Raw genomic sequence first — 24,383 nt, forward strand, 5'->3', positions numbered from 1 at the left:
GGGACATGGGGGATAAAAAAAAACAGCAGTAACGGTTGTACTAGGCCTTGTGACATTCTTACCTCGCTACACCTCTCTGAGTGGGAACCCTTTTCCACACTCTGATTCTTTTAATCTTTTCATGGGTCATTTTTACGACTCTCCATAGTGTCTTTAATGTGATCCTCCAACAACTTTTGTTAATATCTTTTTTGTTGTTGCAGGGTTACCCTTGGGGCGCCGCTTTAACTGTCTCTGGCTAACCTTGTGAGAACTACTGTTTCCAAGTGTACAAAAGATCTTTGGATCCAGTTTACATTTTATTAGGTGAAACCAGCACACCCCATCTTATGCAGAGTGCTGGGCAGATACAATCGTTCTCCTTTTAACTAACATTTATGATACAGGGACAAGCTCGCCTTTAATGGCTGGTGCCATTAAACCTGTTAACTAATTGGTTGCACCTTACTGCAGGCTCTTTTCATGGGTGCTCAATTTACCAAAATAGCCTTTTTTGTCTCACCATTTCAGTGTTCCTTGTCCTTCCATGTTCCTTTCCCTGACCTCCAGGGTGGGTAAATCCTTTGTGTTAACTATCTTTAGCAAGAGACCTCGGTCAAGCCTGCCCAGGCTCCAGAGTGTCTGTGAAGGCAGGAAGTGAGGGAGGAGTCCAAAACTTCACACCACTTCGTCTTGCAGCCTGCCTGTGAGAATCCAGTTCATACTGGGCTGCTTGCAGTCCTGAAAGGACTGCCAAATTCCCCCCAGACCCCTCAAGTTTGAATGTTGCATGTCTGATAGGCTGGATTCCTGCACAAAACTCAGCTCCTGGAATCCTGGAAGCTGAAGAGGTAGTCGGCCACTGGAACTGAAATGGAAGAGGATCATGAATAAAAAGGTGGCAGAGACTATTTTCAGCGACCAGAGAGCCTGCTGTGTAAACTGAGCCCGTTACCCTTCCTTCCAATCGACCTGGGGTCTCCAAAAATGAATACTCTGACCCAGAGCCTAGTGAGACCCACTAGATTCAAGAAGACCTACATTTCGAGCTATCCAACATCATGTTGCGACCTTTCGGGGCTGCACTACCCTGGGAACTTGAGCCATTGGGCAGATGGGGAGCAGGTGCAAGTGGATCTAGGTCACCTGGCCTAAGCCCCCTCCCACCTGGTGCCTTCCTGCCTGCCGCTCTTTCACCACTCAGCAAGCCCCGCCCACCTGGTGTCTTCCTGCTTGCCGCTCTTTTTTCCTACTTAAGGAGCCCTCCAGCCTCTTCCTTTGCAGATGGGGAGCAGGTGCAAGTGGATCTAGGTCACCTGGCCTAAGCACCACCCACCTTCTTAGCTCTACCTTATCCTTCCTGCTCTATTAGATCAAGGGCGTCTCTCGCCTGGGCGTCCTAAGCGAAGGGCAGACGAAGAAAGGGGAAATTCCTGTTTGGACCAGGAGTCCCCAGGGCCCCACCCCCTGCTCAGACAGCAGCTAAGCATGTACCAACATGTGTTACTCCCTCTGTACGCACAGGCCATCCCCAACCCCTCTGGTCCCCCTGTGATGTCCCCTTGTGCCCCCACCATTCTCGCACACAGGTGTTGCCTGTTTTGCTCGATTCTTCTACCCTGCTCCCCCCTCACCCCCCTCAAGCCTACTTCTGCAGGAGTCTGTCCTGATAAATTCTGGTTTCACCATCACAGTCTTGTGGCCAATGCTGGATTTGACTGTTATGGACTTCATTCATTCACGGTGCGTCACCCTTTCTCAACTCTCATGCTAGACTTCCTTTGCATCTTGTACTCATGGTGGCCCTGAATCATGCTGTTCCCATCTTCATCTTGTATCCTGGCTTGCAACAATATGTGTTACTACTGACTTCTGCAATTGTATTCACTCTCCCCTCTTGCTTCTCCACTCTTGACTGCCAACGCTCGGTTCTCTCCTCCTTTCCCTTCTCCCTTTTCCTATCTCATCCCCTTACTTTCTTCTATGCACTTACTCTATTAGAATTGTCCCTGGACCTAGTTTGATAGCAACCTTGTCTGTCTCCTCCCCTTACTGTTTTTTTTCCTTCCCACCCCTACTCCAGCACTATCTGAAATGTCGTCAGTCCTAGTATGATAGTTGCTCGTTTTGTTCCTCCCCTACCTTTCTGCACCCCTCTCCCTCACCTCTTGGTTTTCTCCGACTCTACCTGAAATGTAGTCAGGCCTAGCACGGTAGTCGCCCGTCTGTTTTCATTTCCTTCCCACTCGCCCCGACCCCCTCCCTTCCTTATTTATGTCTTAGCTCTTGCACTATATGAAATGTTGTCATGCCGAGTACGATAGTTAATTTCACATCCTTATTCCTGTTCATGGCCTGTAAGAATGTCATTGTATTTTCCCTTGAAGCGCTTTGAAACACATTGTGTATAGGCGCTATATAAATAAACTATCATATCATTGTGCGGTGCACAGTGTTCCAAATCGAGCTGAAACCATGGTGGCCTTCTCCTGGCTCTCCAGAGACACGATTTCAGTCCCTGAAGTCCCCTCACCAGAGTGCTGAACCAGATTAGTGACGCAAATCTGATAATCAATATTCTGTCTTCTTCTGGCTCCTGAAAAAGGTGCCAAATCCACAGAACCGCATCCAGCCACAGAAACTCTTGTCTGGAGCCTTACCAGTGGATACCTGCTGAAAAAGCCCATCCAGGGTCCTGTGTTCTGTCTTCACAACAAGGAATTCAGTGTCTGGGTGTTTGGCTGCAGAGTCTTCTTGCTGCAAACTCTACTTCTGTGCTGAGGTACTGTACTGACTTGGATATTACTTACCCTAAGTCCCTTGTGATTCCTGTGTAGCCTTGTGTAGCCTTGCAGTGTTTTCTGTGATTGGGAGTCCTCTCGTCCAGTTCACCCAGGCCCCTGTTCACCCAGGCCCCTGTTGACTTTGCCTGTAACTGAGCCCTATCTCACCCGGACTGCAGCTGGCTCCTAGACCACTAGGGTCTCCTCTTCTGCCTCAGAGAACTCGTGTCATACAATTGGGAAGGACTGTATACTTAAAGGTGTCTGCCTTGAAAAGTAAATCAAATGTCTAAAAGTGTACTTACTTGTAAAAGTTAGTTTGTAACTGTAGCTCGTAGAGTGAACAGTTACAAAAGTTCTTACTTACCTTGAAAGTGTTCTGCCATTTGTAAAAGTATATGCAAAGTTATTACTTACCTTAGATGTGTTTTGGCATTCCGAAAAATATATATATAGGTTTTACCTGCCTAGAATAGCTGTGTACCATTTTTGAAGTATTCATTAGGTGTAGCTGACCTTGGTATGCATGGTGCAATCCTCAGTGTCAACAATTCTTACTGAATTTAGACTGTGTTGCACTGAGCTGACAAGTTAGTGTAATTTTGAATTACACCCCAAGGTCCAACTCCTCTAGAATAACTTATCCTGAATTAGAGTTACAGGGTTGTTACTATCCCTAGAATACGTTTTCCACTATTCAGAAAAGTATATTGTCCGGTTGGTTTACTGTGTGATTTTTTGCTGAGCGCCATGGTACAACTGCTAGGGTCTACTGCCCTTGTATAACAAAGTAATCTAAAACCAACTCATGGTTTTTACTCCCAAAGCATGTGACCTATACTGAATGTGTATCAAAAGGTTGGACTTCCCTAGAAATTCTAAATAAGGTCTATGCTTTGGTCTGTGTACTTTAAAGCATAGTGTTGTGTTTTCATAATGTGTTTATATGATCTGTGATAGTACTTATTTCCCCCAAGATGCATCTGGGCCTACTTGTATTTAAATAAACCATTTATTTTTACAATACATTGTTGACGTGTTATGGACACGATCTTACCATTCACTGGTTGCTTGTGGTGCCATTCCTGAAATGGTCTCATGTGCCACTAAATAAACGCAGGATGCTTTCTTCCCAAATAACGTAATCATCTTGATTACTGCAATATTGTGTAATTGCTGATAAAGGGGATCTCTTGGCTGAGTGTGTAGGGTAGTCTAGCTCATAAGACAAGATGTAGAGCAAGGTCTTTTAATAAACCGTGAGCTGTGGCTTGCACACAGCAGTTTGAAAACACACAAAAACATGTGAAATATTTAGCAGTCACTCAAATAAGACCATAATTGACAAGGCCCAAGATGAAGATGCCCAAATAACAGAACGCATCCTGCCACAATCAAAATTGATAGTAACATGGAAAAAAGATGATGTAAGAGACCAGAAAAATGTACTGTAAAAGTGGCAATGGAGAGAAAGCAACCGGAATCTAGCTTCAACTATAGGTTTGAGCTTTGACATCTATAGTCTGTCCATGCCACCTCCTGCAAGTGATGTGAAAACAGATCCCATACCTTCTCACGGAGAGGAACTTGGTGTAAGCTCAGCCATAAACATAACAAATGGCTTACAACTTAGTCACGGGGAGGCTGGACCGGATATAAATGCTAAACCAGGATTTTATGGGTTGAATGCGTTTATGTGTTAAACATAATGAACTAATAGGGTTTCAGCAGATCTATGTTGCCTAATCTGATCTTTCCATCTCCCAAGCCCTCATGAAGGCAGTAAAAGAAAATACCCGGAAAAACAAAAGCTTAATCTGAAAACTCTACAGACCCGGGAACTGGCCTCAGGGGCATGGGCGGAGGAGGGAGCATCAAAAGTCAAAGCCCTTAAGAACCAAACTTCAAAGATCTCATCATCACCATGCCTCCTGGTCATAAATATTAGCCCTGCACGAACAGCTAAAGAACTGAAGACTCTAGATGATGTGTTGATGCCAGACAAAGCTGCAGATGCAATTTAATATTTTTTATTTGGTATTCTCCCTTTCGTTCATAATTTCTCAACAGAAAGGTATAGAATGTTAATTGCATAGAAACGGCACAAACTAGTGCCTCATGCCATAGCACCCGCACTGACAAGTCTGTCACATTGAGATGGACAAATTATTTGTACAGAAAAGTATCAATAAAACATTTACCAAAATTTGTAATTGACCATTGGCCATATCATAATACAAATTGCATAAATTGATTGATGACAGAGGGAGGAATCTGGTGAACAAATTAGTAAAATGGTGATGTGTGTGGAATTCATTATCTGAGAATGTTACAATATTTAATGCAAGAAATCCTAAGATGACATCACATTAAGTGGGAGGGTAACTGGGTGTAGAAGGTATTCCCATCAGACTGCCTCCATTAATACGCCCAATGACTGCAGAGGAGTATGCTTACTGTGATGTCACTTTTGGATCACTGTTCAATCATATGCGTTGACCAATTAGATTGGGGAAATTATACAGACCTCAAAAAGGTGGTGTTACTGTTCTATATACAATTTAAGACACAGACCGAGGGAAAGAGACTGACAGCCTTATTTGCTCACTCACTGACTGACTAATGGAGAAAAAGAATTGATAACAGGAAGAAGGAACACCTTTCTCCCTGATGTGACCCTTTGCTCCCTCTCCCACAGAAGACTGCTTTAACTCCTGCTAGTGAGCCTAGCAGGAGTTAAAGCAGTCTCTATCAGTCAGTCAGTGAGTGAGCGAATGAGGCTGTCAGTCTCTCTCCCTCTGTCTATGTCTTAAAATGTGTCTTGTCCTGAAAGGAGATGAAAGCTGTAAGAAATCAATGTTATTAAATTGGGGGTCCCAGATTCAGAAAACACAACTAAAATTGTGCATGCCCAGTTTGGTTTGGGTGGAACGTTCCCCTCTATTAGATGTCTGATTAAAACATCTTGCAAGAGGCGTTACATTTTTGCTTTGAGGAGAAGGCACCCATCCTGTGTCTACTTCAGCCCATACAAATGTTTTCTTTTTTAATAGGGGTAGATTTGACTTTGGCACATCGACAATCCCAATCAGTGTGGGAGTTAGAGTGTGATCTGGGTGTGCTTTCAGCAAATAATGTTTTGATGTTAATATGGAAAGGGAAATATACAGAGATCATATTGTTGGGGTGAATTGGTCAAAAGACATTTACTATAACTTAATAGCATGTGTATGTAAAAAGAAAGTTTGTGTATAATCCCATCACAATGGTCTCCTTCCTCCTGAAAATCTGTGACCACGGCGCCTACCGCTAGATTTAGGAACAGCTGGAAAATAATCTCCTGGGCCTACGCCAATCGGCTTTCCGACAGACAGACAGAAATGGCACTCCTCGAACTAAAAAACCAAATGGACACTATAATTGACAACAGAAATTTAGCCATGCTACTTCTCCTAGATCTCTCTGCAGCATTTGACTTAATAAATCATAAAATTCTATACCACCACCTCGACAGCGCTGCACACTTCTCACCCGATGACATTGCCTGGATAAAATCATTCCTCTCTGAGCGTAACATGAGAGTTTTTTCCAAACTAGCTAATGCCACCCCTGCCCCGTTCCCTGTGGGGTTACTTAAGGCTCTTGCATGTCACAAACGCATTACAACACATTCACCAAGCTGCTCTTCAGTCGCCTGGATGAACGTGGAGCATCTTACACAAACTATGCGTACGATGCGCAAATTCTAATACACCTAACTGGAGACTACGTCACCGACTCCACCATCCTCAATGACATTTACCAGATGATCCAGTCTTGGATGGCCCAATATGAACTTTGTCTAAATGATTACAAAACAGAGCTACTCCTGTTTGGCACCCAAACACCTCAAAAAAACTTGACCCCAAATACAATCACTTCATGATAGATGGAAATACCATTCCCGTCTCTAAAGAAGTCAAAAACATTGGGCATGTATTTGGATTCTTCCTTAACCTTCTCTAGACAAGTTAACTCCATAATGAAATCAGCAGCATACACTGCCAAACTCATTAATGCCTGCAGACCCTACTTATCAGCACACAGTTGCCTAACCTTAGCAAGAGCCCTCATTCTGTCGAAACTCTATTATTTTAACAGCCTCCTGGCTGGCACTGCGACCACCAGCATTAAAGAACTACAGGTCACACTAAACGCCTTAGGGGCAGCACTAAACATACCAAGAAGAGAACACATCTCTCAAATCAGACACAAAGTTTGCTACCTACCAGATCAGGACCAGATCAAGTTCAAAACAATGGCAATCACCCACAAATGCCTCACCAACATAGCTCCTAAATATGTTACCAAAATGCTAACTCCAACAAAAACTACCAAGACCACATGTTCCACTACAGCCTTCCTTCTCTGTTCCAAAATTCAAAAGAACAAAGGCTGGGGGATGTAGCTTCCCAGTTGGGGCAGCCAAAGTTGGAACACCCTACCTCTAGACATAAGATCTGACCCTTCCCACACCACATTCCACAGAAAACTCAAAGCCTGGTTCTTCACCTCCAATGTTTAGCCTCTGTGCCTTAATGCTTACAGTTTCATCCTTATACAACACACTTCTGCAAATACATCTGCTCTACATCATTTGCAAATTACCTATGTTAACAAGACTGCACATGTAATTACTACTGATTATGTACCACCGGGATTACTTCATATGTCAATATCTTATGTCTGTAAATATTCTTATTATAATTTGTGGCAAACCACTGTTTTCCACTGTTGCCTGTGGTAACCTTGTAATGTTTATTACCTGCTCTCAAACGCCCAGATGCCTATGGGTTTGGCACACATTACAAATGCTAAATCAATAAAAAATAAATAATGGTTAGGGATTTTCTGTGTTTTGTGGATTTCTTAATGAATTGAGTATATAAAACTAATGACACATTGAAATAGGTTGGCAAACAGTGAAATTGCTTTTAAAAATGCCCTGTGTGACCATCAAAAATGGAGTTTTGATGAACTGATTACATTTACATGGATACAATCCTAATACTAGAAGGGCACAATTGGATACAGAAGTTGCTGAGTGAATTGGGTATTCGCACCTCTCCTTCAAGTACACGGTGGCTCTTTTCCTATAGAAATGAGACCAACATTTGTGGCTCCTGGTTGACTAGTGTCGTGTAAAAAGCAAGTAACAAATGATTTCAATTATCTTTCACTCATACCGAGACTTACATTTTTTTTTCGTCTCGGGCAAATTCTACTTTTGCAGAAAGAATAGTTTAGAAACCGACGATTACGAAGAATCAAAAGGAAATACAATTCATTCAAACCTGACTGTCCTACAAATGATTAGTTCATCCATCCAGACTCCCATATTAAATAGGCTCGGTTTGAGTGGGTGGAATCTTAAGCTGAATAATGTAATGGTAAGACTATAAATGTCTTCAATAATGTCCATGGCTTAGCGTGAAGCAGCAGCAGCTTGGTTTAAACAGAACAGACAACTTAAAACCATCACGACTATTAAAGAAATACAGGATTATATATTCTAAGACTCAAAGTAATTCAACTGTGTACTGAGGAGACAAAACAAAGTACATCCAGAGAAAATGTATTGTAATTAATGTGAGATTTCTTCATGCCATCATATTAACATACTGACACAAAAACATGCACCTTAGTATCAATTACAGTACAACACAATTCTCTGCAGCTACAAAGTAGAACAAAGGGTTCCCACTGGTCTGCACTCCACTCCCAGAAACTGCCATGTGCCTTCAGCAGAGGATCACTGTCTTTCTAGCCCCTATGAGTAAGAATTGTCAATAAAATAAAAAAGAAAGAAAAACACAGTAGGGTCTCACCGGTCTACCACGCTGGCAGGCTTGACCTTGTCGATCATGATGACCTGTTTGTTCCGATGAGTGCCAGTGCCCAGGGAAACCCCAAGCGTGGAACCTGCTGGTTTTGAGATCTCGACCAACAGGGGACCAGATGCGTTGGTAACAGTGTCTAAAGAAAGTAAGAACAATCGTGAACTCTCAACACAGCAGAAGACAGGATTTCTCAAGCTAATGCATAATGACCTGTCTGAAGCACTAGGTAGCTGCTTCAAACAAGTGCAGTGAATGCCCATTGTTTTTTGTGTTTCTCAGTGTCTTGAAAACTTCAATCTCAGCTATTTTTATTTCTTTATTTGTCTTTCGACAGATTACAAGCATTTATCCTAAAACGATTCGAAACAGAAAACAAAATGCGAACAACCAGTCCCATTCAATGTCCACACTGTTTCTCATTAAATTCTCCTGGAATTCAGGCATTAGCCCACATGGACATTAGGTATAGAAAAGCCAGGTATTGTGTAAAGCATCCGCTTCACAATTCAAATAAATACTTTATAATCAACCCTCATCATCTAGAACACGTCAACGGCATCACCTAGATGTGTAACCTAGGAACTATCCAGGTCAACTGTGTAGGGGAATGTGTATCAATGAGCATTAGAGCAAACCTACAAAAAATGGATATTATAAACTAGCTGAGGTACCCGGCGTTGCCAGTGTCCTGATCAAGTGGTGTCTCATGTGCCCTGGAGGAGGATGTTCTGGTCCTTGATTTTCGCTTTGCATCAGGTGGAGCTTTTCCAAGTGATGTACGTTATTTGTGCGGCATGTTTCAGTCACTCACTGGCTTCAGCACATTTGAGAAAATGTCCAAGAAAGATTGATTGTGCTCTCTTCTTGTGAATGAACATAAGTAACTGAAACCTTGCCATTTCCCACATTTAGAGTGGCACCAGAAAAAAAGAATTGTTTCCCAAATATTTTTTTGCATACAAGACTTGCCACCAGACTACGATCTTGCCCCAGACAAAAAAGGAATCCATGCAAAATTTGGTAGACGTTGGTAACGGTGTGGATATGTATAGCCGGACAAACTTGCATACATACATACAGCTTTATATATAAAGATGGACAACACGTTTTAGTTTGCATATCATGTGGGAGTTAAATTTGCAGAATTCTCTATACTAGGTCATGTTTTCCAGAGGTGGTATATCTGTTTCCTTGTGTGCACTTTCCTCGTGCCCGAACCTCCCATCCCTCTCTCCCACATCACAACCTCACCCCTCCTGCCGACACACACAAAGCAAAGTTTTCTAAGGCACTCTGTGAAAGAGACATTGATCATGATTGCACGAGGGAACTGCATTCAGACCACAAAATAAATTCCTAGATGTACCTGATGCTTACTAGGTAATGCCAGATACCCAGGATCTGCTTTTAGCACTCGCTCATCAAATCCCAACTGTGATCGATGTCCATGGTCTGCTCCATATTTGCAACATGCAAATAATGGTTCCTAAACAGGGGCTAGAGCAGCATTTGCTGGTCTTTGCACCCCTGACCCAAACAATAGGCGCATTAACGTTTCATGTCGAATCCACACAAATCACTAATAGGTTTGTCTCTAGTGACATATGCCTGTGACTCCAGATGCATGAAGATGGGTGCTCACCGTAGTCTAATAGGTTAATTCATAATGTAATGAAGGAAAATAGTTATTATATATCCCGAAATGTGGTCCCCTTAAGTCTCACTACTCCTTATCCATATCCCTGGACTGTAATACTATGCAAGTTAGACCTGCAAACCCTTCGGAAAAACTGACCCATATGTGGCCCCTTAAATTAAGGGATTACCGTATAAAATCAACCAAGTAGTACAAGGTGCGCACAAACATTGTCAGACTTTATATCTAGGGGCTAGGGATAATCACATTTCACTTCATTAATTCTGCCATCTCAATCATCTGCCTTTTGTTAACCTTCTCATAAGTCTCAATCAAGGATTAGGCCACCTTCAGTAATAGGTTTACCAGAACGATAATTACAATTCAGGAACTCACCAGAGATAACAAATAGACATGCAGGTATTTTAAGCCTACACGGCTGCCAGGATTACCCAAATATGCTAGCAACTCATGCACATGTTAAGATTGATTTCTAGAATCTGGCCTGGTGGACAGATTTTAGCAGGCATCCTAGCTATAGTTAACAGGGAACTCTGGTAGGTTAGCTAAAACCCAATCAAGGTGAACGTGGAGAACAGCCGAGGCTATTCTCAGGAGAGAAGGCGGGGGTAAAGGCCACTCAATGAGTCCACACAATATAATACACACTAATTCAACTTGGACAGTAAGTATAAAAATACAAATATTTCTTCTAGGCCTTAAAAAATTGAAACAAGCAGGTGATGATATTGCACATTACTCAAACATATATACTTGCACCATAGGTTCATAAATGCATTAAACATTACTTATTCAACAAGAAAGTATGCATAACAATGCAGGAATGATAGAACCAAGTCACAAGTGGATTTTCCCAACTTCAGCCATCTAGAAGAATTGGGCCTTGTGTCCAAAGGTCACAGGAGCCACAATGCTTCTCACCAGAAAGAGTTTGTGGAGACAAGTTGTAATTTAATTGTGTTGGTGGTAGATCAAAGACAGATATTCAACAATATGCTAAGAAATGTAATTGTGCTCTTATATTTCAGAAATTGTTACCCAAGTTTGACTTACAAATGGCAGTGGATTGGAATGCTAGGGAACAAAGGGACGGGTTCTCAATGTTATCCTATGGAGGACAGGGGACGTGGGGGACAAATGCTCTCATTTACTTACCCTCGTAACCTCGATTTTTCCAGATGACTTTATGGGTCGATTTAAGGTCGCTGGAGGTTGGACTTCCCACTGTTTTTTTCTGATGAGATGTCCAGAAGTTGCAGGTGCAAGGATTCTTCCCGTTGGATCCAGATGCAGAATGCATCGCTTGGCGCGGACGTCAGGTCAGATTCACAGATGCAGGCTTCTTCAGGACACCTAGCCGCTCTCTAAAAAGACCCAATCAGGGTATGTAAGTAATTCAAACTTTCAAAAATTAATTCAAAAGGTAGAAAAAATGTTTAATGTTAAAAAAAAGATGACAAACGTTGAAGTTCAACGCCACTTGCATTATGCATTATTGCGTTTTTTTCCTCACTAAGAAAGCATTAGTGACTTCTCATTATATGAGACTAATTTTCTTTGACAGAACTTTTTGTTGATAAAAGGATTTTGGAAAAAACTGAAATTCAACGTTTTTCATTTTTATTTTAACATTAAACATTTTTTCTACCTTTGAATTAATTTTTGAAAGTTTGAATTACTTCCATACCCTGATTGGGTCTTTTTAGAGAGCGGCTGTGTGACCCTGTATCCCACTTGGTCTTCTGCTTCACGTGTATTTTGAATTTGGGTGTCTCCAAATTCGTCTCAGCCAGCTCCTTTTTGTAATTTTGGATGAGAACTATCCGAAAAGATTAACTTTTTTCATTTACAACAATGAACATTTGAGATACGTGAACGTATTACAGTGGTGCTAACTTACTTCGCTTCTTGTTCTTCAGGACACCTCACAGGGCGGGGGAAGGTGAGTTCCAGTGACTGTCCCAACACACAGGCGACAAGTGTCCTTACACTTGTTGACACAAAAGCCCTTCCAAGACAGGACCCCTTGATGTTGGGATGTGGGAAAGCGACCTGTACAAGTTGGCAACCACCAAAGACCTGGGTTCAACCATGTACCAGTGGCGGTTCTATAGAGGGAGTCCACTGGAGAGCTGGTCAGTCGACAGGATGGTACAGGGTAACTTCAAAGACTCAGGACTGCAGGAGTGTTGTCCAACAGGGCTTCAAAGGCCAGGAAGGGATGCCAGGCCTTTTCTGGAGTCTTCTTTGGATCTTCAGTTGTCTGTTCTTAGCCAGGTGATTCTTGGCACCAACACTGATCTGAAGAAAAGGCTGCAGGAGATTCCTCTATCCAAAATCCAGGCTAGAAGCAAGTCAAAGCCCACCACCAGTATGGATCTGCTGTTTTCAAACAGCCAGTCGTTGTCCAATGAGGGACAACTACTGGTTTCACTCATGCCCTACACCCAGACTCTCTGGCACCATGGTTGTGGAATGGGACCAGACAGCCCCACCCTCTTCCTGGTCCACTCAGGGAAAGGCAGCACTAGTTTATGAAAGCAGCAGCTTTCCCGTGCAAGTGCATGGCCTTGGAAGGCATTTCATGGCCTGGCGAATCAGGAAGAAGTGCACACTATAATATGGCCAAAGAATAAGTGAACATCTTAAAGCTCAGCCATTTTAGGGCACTAGCTACTTTTATTAACCAGATTCAGTAAACTTAAATGTACACACTAGAAATAATGCAAAAATGCCACTAGCTTGTCTTAAGGAACATCTGAAAGTAACCAAAATTCCCACGTGTAAAAAGTTAGGGTGATACAAAAAGTATATCATTTGCAATGCATTGTAAGAGGTGTGCAATGTTAAAAAGTCACAGAATTCAAAAAGGGAAACAGTTTCCAAGTACTGATGGACCGAATGGCTGATCAGTTTCCCCATAACAAATGAGCAAAAGCCAAGGGAAGTGAAGCATATAGGATACAATCCTTAGCAGCCCTTGGTTTAGCAATGCAGTGCATTATGTTTGCATTCCCCTATTAGCACAGTATCGAGAAGTGTACACGCCTTAATATTGAATGCTATAGTAAGGTTAAGAAAGGTGCTGTGACTTAATTGCATTTGTATGTAATTAGGGGTGTAAAACAGTTATGATTTTATGGTTTGTAATAAATGAATTGAACTTCTACAACTTTAATAATTAAAAAAGAGGTTGTAGAAAGAAAACAGGTCTTTAAAATGACTTGTATGACCTTTAAAGTATAAAGTTTGAATAATCGTATTCATTTCTTGCTGATGCAATCATAATACTACTTGGGATCATTTGGATATTTGCATTTGTATTTTGGTATTTGTAACGCACACAAGACAGAATAAACCGTACAGCGGCGCAGATGACAACAGTTGATAGAGGATACATCTGAATGCATACCGGACCCCCAAATTAAGGAGGGTTCTCTATCTAAACAAGAAGGTCTTTAATGCTCGGCGAAACTGAAAAAGTGAGCTCATTGTCCTTCGCTCTAGTGGCAGAGTTCCACAGTTTTGGACCAAAGACACAGAATCTTCGGTCACCCCAGGATTTGCAAACGGAGTGGGGGATAGCCAAACGATGACCATTACTGGAACGTAACTGTCTCACAGGGTGTTACGGCTGGATTAGCTCTCTCAGAAACAAGGGGGCGATACCATTTACACATTTAAACACAATACAAGCTACCCTGAACCTGATGGGATCTTCAATTGAGAACCAATGTAGCTCACGGCGGAATGAGGACATGCGGCCGGTTTCACTCTTAAATTTAATTCTAACAGCTGCATTTTGTGCTTTCTGAAGTCGCTGGAGTTGTTTGGAAGTGACACTTGGGTAGTCCACTTGGGTAGTCCACCACTCCAAGTAAACTGTGGCCTGTTTCAATAAAGTGAGAAACATTTGTGCCCACTGGCTAAGCAGCATCTTCATAGATTATACAAAAAGTTAACAATGGTTGCAATTGTCCTCTTCAGCTCGTACTAGTACTCAACTTGCTTTTTTGTCTCAGTCAAGTTCTACATCAGCATAACATAGTTTATACATGTAGGATTACTACAGATACTTCAGAAAGAAATCACACGCTCATTCCCACAAATAGGTGATCCACCCACTGCCATCACTACTTTCCCTCTAACATTCACCACTCACAGCCCTTCTCTACCTCCCCAACGCTTCCATCAACCACCCTTCCCACTCTCTTCTATTTTTAACTACTTCTCCCCTACTTCTATTGAGTTAGCACCCATCCTTGACATAGCCAAAACATCTTGCGTTCTTACTGACCTCTTTGCTCCCCAAATTGTCTAAAACGTACGGCCTGATTCACAGACTTTTTCCAATGGGATTGGGCTATTATGAAAAGCTTATGTAACTTAGGCCCTAGGGCTCAATCACTTGCCCTCGTCTCTGAGCTCTTACCTATTCGCTGGACCTTTCCATGCCTCCTTCACATTTGCCACCATCTTACCCCTACTGACACACTTTGCTGACCCAAAGGTCCCAAGTAAACCATTGTTGTCCTCTTTGGGTTCCTTTCCATCCCTTGGGTCATCAGCAAGAGATTTAGGTGTCAAACTTTCATCCCATCTCTCCCTCGAGGCACAGGTAGCGTTGATGTCCAAATCTGGCCGTTACAAACTCAGGGTTTTGCGTAAGGTTCTTCGTTTCATTTCATCATGTTTGCATGATCGTAGCCTCTTTAGTGCTGAGCGCTTTCAACTACTGCAATTCTCTATACTTGGTCCAGCCTCCTTATCTGGTGTGCTCTCTCCAGCTCCTGCAAAATGCAGCAGCCAGATTAATAACTCAGACCTTCTCTATGCACATTTCCCCCATCTTGAGACAATTTCACTGGCTTCCTATTATTCAGAGAATCCAATTTCAATCTATGTGCATAGTGCATCAGGCCTTCTATGGCACTGGAGCAGAATACCTTCAGCTCACATTCTGACCCAATGTGCCTCGCCGCCGGCAATCTCAACAATCTCCAAGAGCCTCGGGTGTGGCTTACCCGGGTCGGCAGCTGCGCTTTTTCCAGGGCCGCTGCTATGCTTCCACAGCCGCTATACGATACTTGGGACCACCTCTCATTTTGTTTTTTTTCAGCTTTTTTTTCAGATAATTCCCCTTGCTTACTACCTGCAGGTTGCTCTAGCATCATGCTGCCTTCGGCCATACATTGCGCTCTATAAATATCAACCAGTTTCTCTCCTTCATTATTCAGATGTGCTTGAGCAGGTGGTCTTCGAACAACTGGATCACCAAATACCACAAGCATTATGGCCTTGAAGATCAACTTCAATCTGGCTTCTGTAGTAAACACGGACACTCACTCATACATTTCTTCAACTTTCTCTCTAATGCTCACCACTCCAAACTCTATACTCCTCTTTTTGGACCTTTCTGCCACTTTTGACATGGTTGATCTCTCCACTCTCCAGAACCTTGGGTTTTGCTAATCTGTTCTTGCCTGGATTACCTCCTACTTGGAAGGTTGATTCTCCCCACCCTCCTCACCACCAGTCCAGGATGAGTCCTTGAGTCTCTGCTCTTCACCCTCTGTACCTCTGCCCTTGGAAGACTTTGCCTTTCAGCATCACCTTTTTGCGGATTACGCTCAAATACGTTTCTCATTTACGGCCTTCACCCCAGACATCTCGGGACAGATAGCGAACTGTCTCACTGCAATTCGTCACTGGATGGCTCTGCTGCCCCACGCTGAACTCTTAAAAAAACAATCTTCCTTCCAGCTTCCAATGCCACCCCCTCCCCTCTCGTATCTCCATTCTGCCAGTCATATCACAATCAAAGGGGACCCAACGATTACGAATTTTGGGTGTGGGAGCAACAATTCATGGCTAGCAAGTCCTCTGCTGCTCGCATGTACCTCCTCAACGTTCAGAAAATGTGTTCTTTTCTTACTAACCACTTTACAAAAACTCTACCCTCCACACTCATGCTAGCCAACTACAACACTTCTCAAGCATTTTCCCCTCTAGACAACGCCCTCAACTTTACTACTCGCACTCTACAACCTACCCAGATCTCCTACCATCATCATGCTAGTTGGTTCTCCATGCACAACCGGTATTTTCAAGTTCCTAGTCTACAAAGCCACCAATGGTCTTGCCACTCGGTTCCTCTCAGTTTATTCAGCATCTCCTTCCTTCAACGTCCCAAGCCCTCCATGTGCCCACTCTCGCTTCAGCTCCTGCTTCTCACCCCAGTCCACTGGAACCAACTACCCATAATCAAATCCAGCCCAACTGCATATCTCTTCAAAGCTCGGTTTAATCTTCACTTATTTGCTAAAGAGATAAACCTCCCAGCCCCCCGGTCTCTCCCCCATTCTTCTTATCCCACCACTGCCTACAGGTGATGCTTACTAATGTCATTTTTTATATTTAAATAGTACTTTTTAGTTTAAAGCACTTGCCCGATTAGGTTAATGTTATTTTTGTAAGTCGCCTGTTTTCTTACATTTAGTTTGTTTATTTTGTCCCTGGTATATGCCCCGCTTATTTTACACTGCCAAACTGGCTCACCGCTTGTCTTTGAGCAGTTGCGCAGGCACTATTAATCAGAACGCCGTCGCTATATCTAAGTAAAGTCATTTCTGTTCTAAATTGATATCCCTGTTCTTCAGATAAAAACAAATATTTAGGATGGGATATTCACCAGCCAGAAGCACAACACTTTTCATGAATCTCTAGTTCGCAGTCTATTAGCCTCGAGTCCTAAAAGTGGATCTAAAGAGCCTACATTTGGGGTGTTTTTGTGGAGGGGCACATAGATCCCGACCCTCCACCACACCTACCCAGATTTGGTTCTACTTATAGATCAGCGTTTGAAAGGCCAATACATTTGTGTCAGTAGCTCATTACTCAAAGGGTTAGATCAGGCCTGAAAGCTTAGAGCTCATACACAAGTGTTTCAGAGTGCGACAAGGCAAGTGAGGGGAACAAGGGAAGACAAAACAACCATCTTACTAGGCCCAGTGACATTGAGAACAGCAAAGTGCTGGGGGGAGACAGGGGGGAAGTGCGAGAGGGGAGAAATGAAGTGCTGATCAAGGGGTAAAACAATAGAAAAGATAGTGCAGCCAACAAGGTGGCAAGTGCCGGTATTGAGCACACACAAGGGGTGTCTGGCAAGTGCAGGTAAGGGGACTGTAGGGTAACAGATGCAGACCCAAGTGTAATGGTTCACAGGGGCAGTGCTGGTGAGTGGCTGGGTGGGAATGGACCTGGGCCCAAAATCAGAGTGCACTGTGCCAAAGCAGACATCAGCAGGGGAGAGGGAGAGCGAAGGCAGAAGCAAAGAGGAAGGTCTTGAGGTACTTCCGTAACCGTAGATGGTTCTCCTCAAGTTTCATAGTGGCATGAAGGCTGTTCCAGAGGGAGGCCCGTCAGGTGTATCGACCCACGTTCAAGTTATTATGCTGCAACATTTGGTGCTGTGGGCTTAGAAAATCCAAGATGGCTGAAAAGCCCACAATTGCGCCAGAATCCAGGAAAACCGCACAGTTTTGCGCACACCAAAATGGTCGCCTGACCCGCCACCCACCAGTGCGAGCGTGATGGGCCAGAAGCACCATGAGTGGAACGTGGTGCCAAAGGAAAAACAGCAGTGCCTGTTAGCTCAAAAAAGCTCTTTGAAATCACCTTTGTTTCTCTGAATGCAAGTTCAAAATGCCTATTTCAAACATTGCAAGATATTCAAAAATCTTACTGAACACCAGCAGACGTCTGGAGAATGAAGTCTTGTGTGCATACCAAATCTGGAAAGATGAAGAGCCTAAAGAAATTTTCATAACAAAACTGGCTGAGCTGTGGATGTCAGCAGCTTAAGTGAAATGGGATTTAAAGCCACTAAAATCGAAATGTTTAAAACAAATGAGTGACCTACTTTTGAGTGTCACATAGGTTGCAACTGTTTAAATGTCATAGTTTTGAACTTAGAATCAGCGTCCTAGCTGCATGTGTCAAAATTGTAAGTTTGATTTGAATGAAGAAAAATGGGAACAAAAGTGACCTTTGGCTGAAGCCTGGCTTAAAGGGACTGAATTCTGCCCGGCAACTACCCCCGACAGGAGTTGAAACTTGCCCAGTAACTGTATTCACAGGCCTGGCCTGCCTTCTGCTGCCCCACCAAAAGGAAATCACACCTCTCTGATTGAATCAGGGGGAAGGGTACCTGGGACTGCAGGGAAACAGAACAATGAACTTCCCTTTGCTCCAAACAATTGCTAAATCAGGGGGTCGTAAATGGCTTCCTCTTGGAAGGAAATGGGAGGGGCACTGCCTCTGTGAGCCAGCTGAGCTTGGAGAAAGTGGCCAAACCAGAAATTCCCCATGTGCTTTGGGGACTTAACCACACCCATTTGGACCAGAGCATAATTTTAGAAAGAGATAATTCATAGTACAAAATTGTCAAAATTATATCAATAACATCATTATTCCTGTGATTTTTCTGTGCACATTTTAAGAGGTGTTAGGACTCTGGTATGTTCTGGGGGTAGTAGTGGAAAATAGGGTAATACTCCAAATGTCTGTAAAAAAATCTGACACTTCATCATCTGATGCCCATATTCCTTGCGCACATTTGTGTAAATTCTGGAAAAGTTTAGAGATTGTGTTCTGGATGAAAAGGGCAGAATTCTGTCAGAAGTGAACACAACATCTTACAAAGATAGAGATCGGATGGTTTGGCGATACAGAAAATATGTTAAGTGGACATATAATATTAGAAAAATTGTGCATAAATATGCAAAGTCAAAAATAGATTTGTGTGCAAAGTGACAATGGGAGTGTTCTTTCTGTATGCCATAAAAATGATGCCCGATGACACAGGATGACTCACAATTCAGTTCCCCAGTCAGGCGACAGAGAATCCTATAGCCTATCAGGATACTCAGAGGGTTGGGCATAGAAAGTCAGCCTTCCCACCCACTTTCAAAAGACATAAAAAGAGCCACCGAGACCCAGGCAGACATTCACTTTCCACTTTCTTGCGAAGCACTTTGACGGATGACTTCCAAATTCAGGCAATATCCAGAGACCAGAACTTAGAAAACCAGACTCCAGAACGTTAAAGCAGAAGGCCTAAAAGTATTCTCAGCTGGCCTTACAATTTTGCAAACTGCAGACTTCCAAGGGGCACATCATAATAAAACAGCCGGGCTGTGCTGTTTGATTCTAGCCAAGAACTTTTGCCAGTACCATACCCAAAAAGCAGAGCTGTATCCCAACCGCAGACCAGACCCAGACCAGTGCCAGAACCAGAGATCCAGATCAGCAGAGCAGAGCAGAGAGAACCGCAGCTAAACCTGTTGACCAGATCTGTGACGAGGCCCATTCCTTCCAAAAGTAGGAGTGAGTATCCAGCCAGAGCTGTGCAAAACCAATCTCTTTGTTTAAAATAATCTAATTCCAACCATTTCCACATATTTAGAACTGCATAGAAATCGTGTGTCCATTCTGCGATTTCAAACCTGTGAAAGTGTCATTTGTCATTCTGAGCTTTACATTAATTATGAGAATCAACCTCCACTAAATTGTCCGTATCTTTTGAACCACATGTCCTAGAAGCAAGATTTAACTGTCATCTTAAAGCTAAGAATCTAAGCTTTCCTTATAGTCTTTCCGTAATCGCGATCGACGCACTCGGAAAAAGTGCAGCGAATTGCAATTTGACTCAATTTCTCCACCTGTCAAAAAGAGCTGTCTTTTGCTTGCAACTGCTGAAATTCGTCTTCATTCTCATAATCATTCCCGATTAATTGCTAGTGTTGACCTGAACTAATTCAAAGTAGCTGTCACCTACCCTGAATCTCCTATAGGGAATACAAATCATTTTTAGCATATTTTCCACTTCATTGCAAATCACATTTAAAAGTATTTTTGACTGTTTAAAAGCATACCGGTTGCTCTAAGCTTGCTAGGGGGGGGGGAACTGGAATTTGTATTGCATTTTGTTTGCATTCCTGAAAACTGTGTGCTCTTTTTTCCATCTCTTTAGATGATCATATTATCTCTTGTTGAAACCATATCAGTTTATTTCTGTGCTGCATTCTTTCCATCATTGTTTTTCCTTGAAACCATAACAGTATTCTCTGCTACCTTTCCTTTCTATACTAACGCCTCAATGAGTGAATAGAGTGTGCAATTGTAACATTACCCATTGTTGATCAACATTATATTCATAAGTGTGCTATCAAATATTAATGTATTAAAAAAAAAATATATATATATATATATATATATATATATATATATATATATATATATATATATATATATATATATATAGTTTAATTTTTCAAATAAATCTTTTACTTTGCAAAACAAACCTACTTCTTGGCTCAGTGAGGTCAGGGGGATTCAAAGAGGGGCGTTATACAAGGGTTTATCATCCTGATCTATGAACTTATAAAAATATATAAATAAGGGCTTCCCTTGGGCATCCCAGACTAGGCATTGACTTAGTTGGATTGCTGAATTGAAGTCACTTAACAGGCCCCGGCAGAGGAAAATCTGCCCCCAACTTGTTGCTTGGAGAAGCGACTGACCCTGAGGGAGTTGGAGGTGGAGGAGCAAAGAGCTCGAGGAAAAAGATATTTACGGAGGGAAAGTTGAAGGTATTTTGGACCCAGACCCAGAACACCCTGTGGACAACGCAAAGGGTCTTGAATGTAATCCTTTCAGCCACTGGGAGCCAATGAAAAGATTTCAGGGCTGGAGAGATATGATCCCAGGGCTTGAGGCCAAGGACAAGTCTTGCAGTCCTGTTCTGGATGAGTTGCAAAGGACGGAGAGTAAAAGCAGGCAGATGTAGAAAGTCTTTTGCAATAGTCCAGCCTGGAGAGAACCAGAGCTCTAGAAACAGTAAGCTCCTGGGGGGAAGGAGAGGAAAGGAACAATACCTTTGAGGAGGTGCAGTTGGTCATTTGACTTCTTAGAGACGTCAGAGATGTTAGGAGAAAAGGAGTGTGTGGAGTTGAAGATACAGGAGGATCAGAAATTGTAGAGACAGGAGGGGGAAGAGATAGAGAGGAAAAGAGGGTGGAAAGGATGTCCTGGATTTTAGGGATGAAAGGAGAGGCAAGGGTATTGCAGAGGGCCTGGGAGGCGACATGAGATATAGAAAGTGCAGCAGGGATGGCCAACTCCTTGCAGATTTTAAGAAGTTTGGCCGAGTTGTTTGATGCCGCAGAGACGCAGGCTTGGATGTGGGCTCTCTTCTTGGTTTGGATAAGGAGCCGGTATTAACTTTGGAGCAGGCAGCAGGCCAGTTTGTCAGAGGATGCACAGGAAGCACGCCATTTCCTCTCAGCACCCCTACACTTGCGTTTACGGGTAGCTATGTCAGAATCATACCAAGAGTTGCACTTGGCTTTGGTCTTCAAGCGGAACCTCATGACAGGGGAAAGACGATCAAGAGTATCACAGATAGAAGAGTGGAGCATGGAAAGGGCTGTCTCAGGATGTGAGTCAGCCAGAAGATGCAGAGGGGGAGAGAAAGTGGCTCCCCCTCCGGTCCAGGTGCATCTGGGTGCGGAGAGGATCTTCTAACCATCAGGGAGGAGAGTGTCAAAGCTTGTGACAGATCTGGCCGTGTGAACCAACTCTGTGAGACCGAGGCCATTGAGGTCAAGTTCTTCCAGGAGACGGCAGATGTCAGAGGAGTGTTTGACAGCAGAGCGAGAGTTGAGGGTGGCAATATGGAGAAGGTTGCCAACCTTGAAGGACTTCCGGGGAGGGGTACAAATCAGAGGTACGCCCAGCAGAGGAGTGGATGGAGCCCGAGGGGTTACAGGAGAGGAGGGAGGAGAGGGAAAGGTAGTCAAATGGGGGTTGAGGGGTGAGGCGAGGGAGCTGAGGAAGGGAGATGGGGGGCAGCAGGGGATGAAAGGAAGTTGATGAGGCGTGGAAAGCACCCGTCAAAGAGGAGGAGATTTTCCTTCAGAAAGCCATTAGCATCATAGGCCACTGGTATCTGCAACTTGTTCCTGCATTCAAGAGATCAATCAGTCCCATGTACAGGGGCACTTAGTGTCTTAGTATTCAGTTGCAGGGTAAGGTAGGCATAGTATGGCATGAGTGAGTTTCTGGGAACACCAGGCAGGCAATTTATGACATGGGAATCGGGGCAGAGGTGGTCTCCTAAGTACCATATTAGACAGGTGCAACATATATTTCTGACAAGACCCGACTGGGATTAAAGGGGAGACATTCCTGGGCATGGCAGATACAAAACTTGTCAAAGGAAGATCGCAGGCAGGACACAGCCAATTTAGTTGGGAGGTAATCGTAGCATTAAGGATGTTGCGCGCAGAGGCTGAAACTAATCTATTTTGATACCCATGTTCCCTTTTCTTTGCACTTCAGGATTATCTGTCCCGCTCTCTGCCCTCCAATTACCCCTCCCCCACCCCTTATCTCTCCTTATTACCAGAGTCCAGAATCTTGCCAACCTCTCCTCTTCCCCTCCCAAGGCTGTTGAACACTCATGTAGCCATCGTTCTCTCCCAATGTACCGCTCCTCCCCGCCCATTTATCACTGTTTGCCCAATGGATGTTGTGCACCCATTATGCACGTATTGCCGATTGTGCAATCAAGAAAGCTCACAGGATTATGGCGCGTCTACAGGGTACAATTGCCGTACTGTCAGGACTCCATTCTTTTACTCAAAACTTTAAAACCACCCTTATACTAAAATTCTCAGAACAAACCAACTCATCCCCACCTCACCGTAGAAGCCCGGCTTTAGTTTTGGCTGCCATCTTTTGACGATTCCAAATTGGCAATTCCCAATTGAAAACTAGTGCTGGCAACTTCATTTGTGTAGAAGCTTCAGTTCAGCTCAGTCACTTATCAAACACTTGGCAACTATCTCCAGCGTCCAGCCGAAGCAACGCTTCATTTACTTCTGGAAATTAAAATGCCTGCCGATCCCTCATGAACGCAGCCTGCCATTAGCGACAGCGCCGCATTGCATAAATGCCAGACATTTCAACAAAAGCAAAGCATCTCCAACACCCGCTAAAAATACCTCAAAAGGGGGCCCCCGTTGGTACAGCTCCGCTAAGTGCTGCCAGTCGACGAACTAAACGACAAAAAAGATTTAGAGGCGGCAAGTAGAAATACAACCGCTCTTCACTCCCACACAGTCTGTGTAATTAATATCAAATTAGCCCTTCTGCGCAGAAAAAAACCCAAAAACAATTTGTATGAATAATTGAAAATATGTTTAATGAACGATGGGCCGGTGGTAAATCGGCATCGGTGGCGAGAACACAGTAATAGCACTCGCAGTGAAAGGAAACTGGAAGTCGTCCAGAGGGCCCGAGTTCCAGTAGTCCGAGGCTTCCAATTCCCCTTTAGGTTTGCAAGGTGAGGGGGTTGTAAAAGGGGGCATCCTGGAATAACACTTGGCTATTGCACCATTTTTTTCGTCTTTCATGGAAAAATTCAGTCAACCACCGGCGGCCCCCTCCCACCAGCTCAAGGGTGTTTATTTAAGCAATAAGCTCTGGGCCCATAGTTACAGGCCTGAGCAAAGCGAGGGCCTTAACAAAGGCCTCAGGGCTTTACCTGACTCAGTAATGCCCCCCTGGCTAGGGGCTTATTGCTATTAGTACCTGGGCCCACAAGACTGGGGTAATAAAAGCATTGTTTTTCTGTTCTGAAATGCTCTGGTGTTTCGAAACAGACTTTTTTTTTTAAAGTTTTCACTGGGGAAGGGAAAATGGAGTCAGTTTTCCCTTTCCATGGCAGCCATTCAAATAAATGGAGAAAGGTAAACAAATAAAGGGAGAAGGGAATACAAGTATTCGCCTCTCTCTTTCAATGGCCGCCATTGAAAGAAATTGAGAAATAATAAACAAAAAAAATGGCCAGCATGGAAAGGAGAGAAGGGACTATGTGTAGTCCATTCTTCCTTTCCATGACGGCCTGTTGCGGATCGGGAGCGGACGCGCTGGGGACAGAAGGAAAGTTGGTTTGATAGGGCGGGGAGGGGATTGTTTGGATTGGGTGGAGGAGGGAAAACATCTGAGTCCCCGGCAGGG

The 24,383-nt window shown here is 43.5% G+C and overlaps 1 protein-coding gene across 5 annotated transcripts in view; it reads right to left on the bottom strand.

Annotated features, from left to right (window-relative positions):
* GRIP2 (glutamate receptor interacting protein 2) overlaps positions 1–24,383 on the bottom strand; it is a 1,278,809-nt gene that overhangs the window by 275,767 nt on the left and 978,659 nt on the right. For all 5 annotated transcript variants that reach the window (XM_069643409.1, XM_069643410.1, XM_069643412.1 and 2 more), the window contains exon 8: positions 8,630–8,777. In XM_069643409.1, coding sequence (XP_069499510.1) covers positions 8,630–8,777 — 148 coding nt within the window. The remainder of the gene's footprint in view (positions 1–8,629; positions 8,778–24,383) is intronic.

The sequence above is a fragment of the Ambystoma mexicanum genome, chromosome 2p (genome assembly GCF_040938575.1).
Source record: "Ambystoma mexicanum isolate Mex_15411 chromosome 2p, UKY_AmexF1_1, whole genome shotgun sequence".
Lineage (NCBI taxonomy): Eukaryota > Metazoa > Chordata > Amphibia > Caudata > Ambystomatidae > Ambystoma > Ambystoma mexicanum.